Source organism: Mesitornis unicolor, unplaced genomic scaffold (assembly GCF_000695765.1).
Source record: "Mesitornis unicolor isolate BGI_N332 unplaced genomic scaffold, ASM69576v1 scaffold13811, whole genome shotgun sequence".
Taxonomy (NCBI): Eukaryota; Metazoa; Chordata; class Aves; order Mesitornithiformes; family Mesitornithidae; genus Mesitornis; species Mesitornis unicolor.
This window is the reverse complement of record NW_010164561.1, coordinates 19,188-22,712: the sequence shown is the minus strand read 5'-3', so window position 1 is coordinate 22,712 and position 3,525 is coordinate 19,188. Positions and strand designations below refer to the sequence as shown.

Here is a 3,525-nt window from a genome sequence, read left to right as displayed (position 1 = left end):
GGGTTTACCATCTAAGTTTTTAAAAACCAGTATTAATATTGTATTCAGTGTCAAGAGATGGAGGCGCTAAGGTGGTAAAATACCCCCTCAATTACATCCACAAGATTTAAATTTTTTAATGTGCAAGTCTAGGACAGAAATATTTAATTTACAATGCACCAAAAGTTGAAGGATGGGAGTTTCTTAATTGTATATGCTCACAGTAGTAAGTGAAGTACTCAGTTGCTGAAGTACAAAAATCAGTATGCTTAAGTGACTTATGCTTCATATTAAGGCAAAAATAGGTAATGACAACTGGTTGCAGAAATATTTACAGATAAGATTAGATAAACAGTTCACTTCTAGCATGAAAATATTAATGATGTACTTAATATAGCTGACTGTTATTTGAAAAGTTACTGTTAAAAATGTTAAAATCTAGCTAGGATGAGTAGCACTGACATTTTTACCTGGGCCTCCACACTCACAGATCTTTGTCCCTAAATCTCTATCAGTGTAAACTGTCCTCTCTCCCTGCCCATTCCCAGTCTTACTACACAGGTGTAGGTGTGCCTGAACAGCCTCAGAGTCCACAGAGGAAAAAGCTGGAATGTTAAAAATGTGTGCAAAAGGTCCCAACAAGAAAAAAACAGAAGAAACAGATCCTGAGAAACAAAAATTATGGGTGTGAGAAGGAAGAAGCTATCTGCAGGTATCAGGAGCTTTGCTCAGTCATCCTTGTCTTTTGCCCCGTGTTTCAGGATGCGCGTGAACTCAATGTAGTTGAAATTCCCCTTTTTGTCGATGGGTGCCTCCCTGTACAGCTCATCCACCTCTTCATCTGTGAACCTGTCTCCCATTGTCGTCAGCAGCTCTCGCAGGTAGTCTTCCTGGATGAACCCTGGAATGAGATATATGGAGAGAAACACAAAAGGGAAGCTGTTTCTTAGTCGAGGCTTTAAAAGCAGTAATACAGACATCCCAACAGACATGCAGTTAACTAATGCAGCGTGTAATACACATATTTGCACCAAGAGCCCAAAATACAACTGAATTCTAAAGAAACTCCCTGAATGCAAAGGGGAAGCAGAGCGGAAAGTTTGATGCATTTCATACAGATTTTTGAAAAGAGGGCCTGATCTGCTGTGATCTTGTAGTATCCATTTCCCTCTACTGATCATCAACAGCTCAAAGTGGAAAAACAAGTTCCTGTTACCACTAGTCTTCACTACACAAGCTGCTCTCTTAATTGAATTCTATTTTTCTTGACTTAATTAGATATATTTGCATGTCCTTTATAAACTGGTTTCCTCTGGGGATTAAATAACTGCTGGATGGCTCTTCGGTGCTGCACAATACTGTCGCTGAAGGTGGCTTACGTGGATGCAGTGAACTGCCGGCATAGTTTATAACTGAGAAAGCTTTCAGGCAGGATTAAGCAAATTAACTCAGGAGGGAGGAAGAACGTTTACTGTGGAGAGGTAGAAGTGGAAAAGCTAGTCAAAAAAAGGTACAATATATTAAGTTATTTTACTCTAAAATTTTAGCAGAAGATTTTGGAAGAAATTAACAAAGGTATAAAAATGAGCAGTTGCTAAGTATGCTGTTCAGTTTCAATAGACAGGCAGAACCACCAGCTGCCAAATAATTTCAGGATAGTTTAGAGATTAAAAAACGAATGCATATGGTAGGCACAAGAATAAAGAAATTGTTTAATGTTTAAATAAGACCTACTATGCCTTTAAATGTACAATAGTTGCTCCATTTGAGAAAAAAAAAAAGGTTACTGAAATTTAGTTAGAGAAATTTCAATAACAGAACATAGGAGGTAGAAGTATATTAAAAAAAAGATACAACAACTGTGCAAAACAGCTGGAAATCATAAGTAAACACCCACATCAACTGATGTAGGTTCAATTAGAAAGTGATTTTTTAAAAAATGAAAATAAAATTTCTGTTTTAGAAAGAGAGTTGAATAACTTAAGCAAGCAGAGTTCATCAGAGAGAGAAAACCACACAGGTAATCAGGGGACCAAAAGATAGTCAATGAGCACAACAAATTAGCATGGGGTTGGTGTATGCTGCAGGGAAGGGGAAAAAAAAGACGTGTTACAACATATGCCAATTAAACCAGCATCATATCCCAGTGCAGAGAAGCCCTTGACTACTGACTCCAAATGAAGAAGGGTAACGGCAACATTCTACTCGAAAAGCAGTGAGAATGTTTTATTTAGCTAGGCCCTTCTTAATGGGGTCAAATTTTGCAGTTGTCTCTTTGCAGTTGTGCGTAAAGGAAGGAAAAAACCAGCTACACAGACTAGGCTCTCTACTTCTGCAGTCCTACAGAAAGCAAGCAGTGACACAGAGGTGACACAAGGATTAGTATTCAAAGAATGTGAGGCCTTTGGTGCTGCAAGTTTAGCCTCAAGGACTTAATTGCTTCTGTCTGAACTGCTAGGTGTTTAAACACTGAATGAGGCTGCCAGACTAGGAATACACTGAAAGTTTTGGCAGTGCAGAATTGTAAAGCAAACAGTACTCCTCCTCTCCCTCACACACAGCTTCAATGTAGATGGGAAGCAATAAATTAATGAAGCAAAATTTAAGGTTTAATTAAGATTCAGCCTGGGGCAGACAGCACAAAACAGAAACGATGCAGGATCAAGGGTCAGCTGGAAAATACACCAAGTGCAGACACACACAGCTTTCACACTGATTTCATATGACAGTATTGCTGAAGCAATATACCCAACCAGTCTGGCAATATAGGAAATGTAAGTAAACACCAACAAGTACAATGACCTTATCCTTATCAAGAGGATCTGATTTGTATTACTCTCTTTTAAAAGAACTGCACTGATGCAGAGGTAGAAAACGAGGCTCATAACACACATGTACATAAAGATTATGAAGTGGGGAAAAAAATTAAAAAAGAAAAAGGTTTGACATAGCTGGAAATGCTTTTGTTCATTTTTAAAAGGAACAAACTGATCAGAAGCCAAATTTGAGAATAAAATTAGTAAAAGGTAAGGTAATATGGATTCTACAAATGCATTACTCATTATTTTCAAGACTGCATTTTGACTACTATGAATAATAATAAAAAAATCAATAAAACAGCATAACTATCATGTTTCCTGGTTAAAATCTGAGGATGGCATAAGACATAAAAGAGACTATGGAACCATTATCCTCAAATCATCCTAGGACTCCACTAAAACATTTACCACACAGAGCTGAAAGATAATAAAGTCAATCTTATCAGTACATGGAGGCCTGAACTAGTAACTTATTGTTTACATGGATATAGAAGGTTACTGTTCAAAAGAACTGGTAGAACAATAATTTTCTTTATATCCTAATTCACAGGCTCTTGTTTTGGAGCACACAAAAAAACCCTGTAGCACAGTGAGTCAGACTACCTGTGGAGAGAAAATAATTAACCTACTAACAAAACTTCCTTCTCTAGGAGATGGTAAAGAGATTTCCCTTGAGAGGGAGGAAGTCAATTAACATTTGAAAAGGCCTTACCAACAGAAAGCCTGT

At 37.5% G+C, this 3,525-nt stretch overlaps 1 protein-coding gene across 3 annotated transcripts in view; it reads right to left on the bottom strand.

Annotated features, from left to right (window-relative positions):
• Positions 1–647: 647 nt before the first annotated feature.
• The window catches only part of LOC104548359 (myosin regulatory light chain 2, smooth muscle minor isoform), a 5,598-nt gene continuing 2,720 nt past the window's right edge, over positions 648–3,525 (bottom strand). For 2 of the 3 annotated variants that reach the window (XM_010194359.1, XM_010194357.1), the window contains one exon: positions 648–880. In XM_010194359.1, the coding sequence (XP_010192661.1) occupies positions 708–880 (173 nt within the window). In that variant the 3' untranslated portion in view covers positions 648–707. The remainder of the gene's footprint in view (positions 881–3,525) is intronic. The other variant, XM_010194358.1, reaches the window with a different exon arrangement.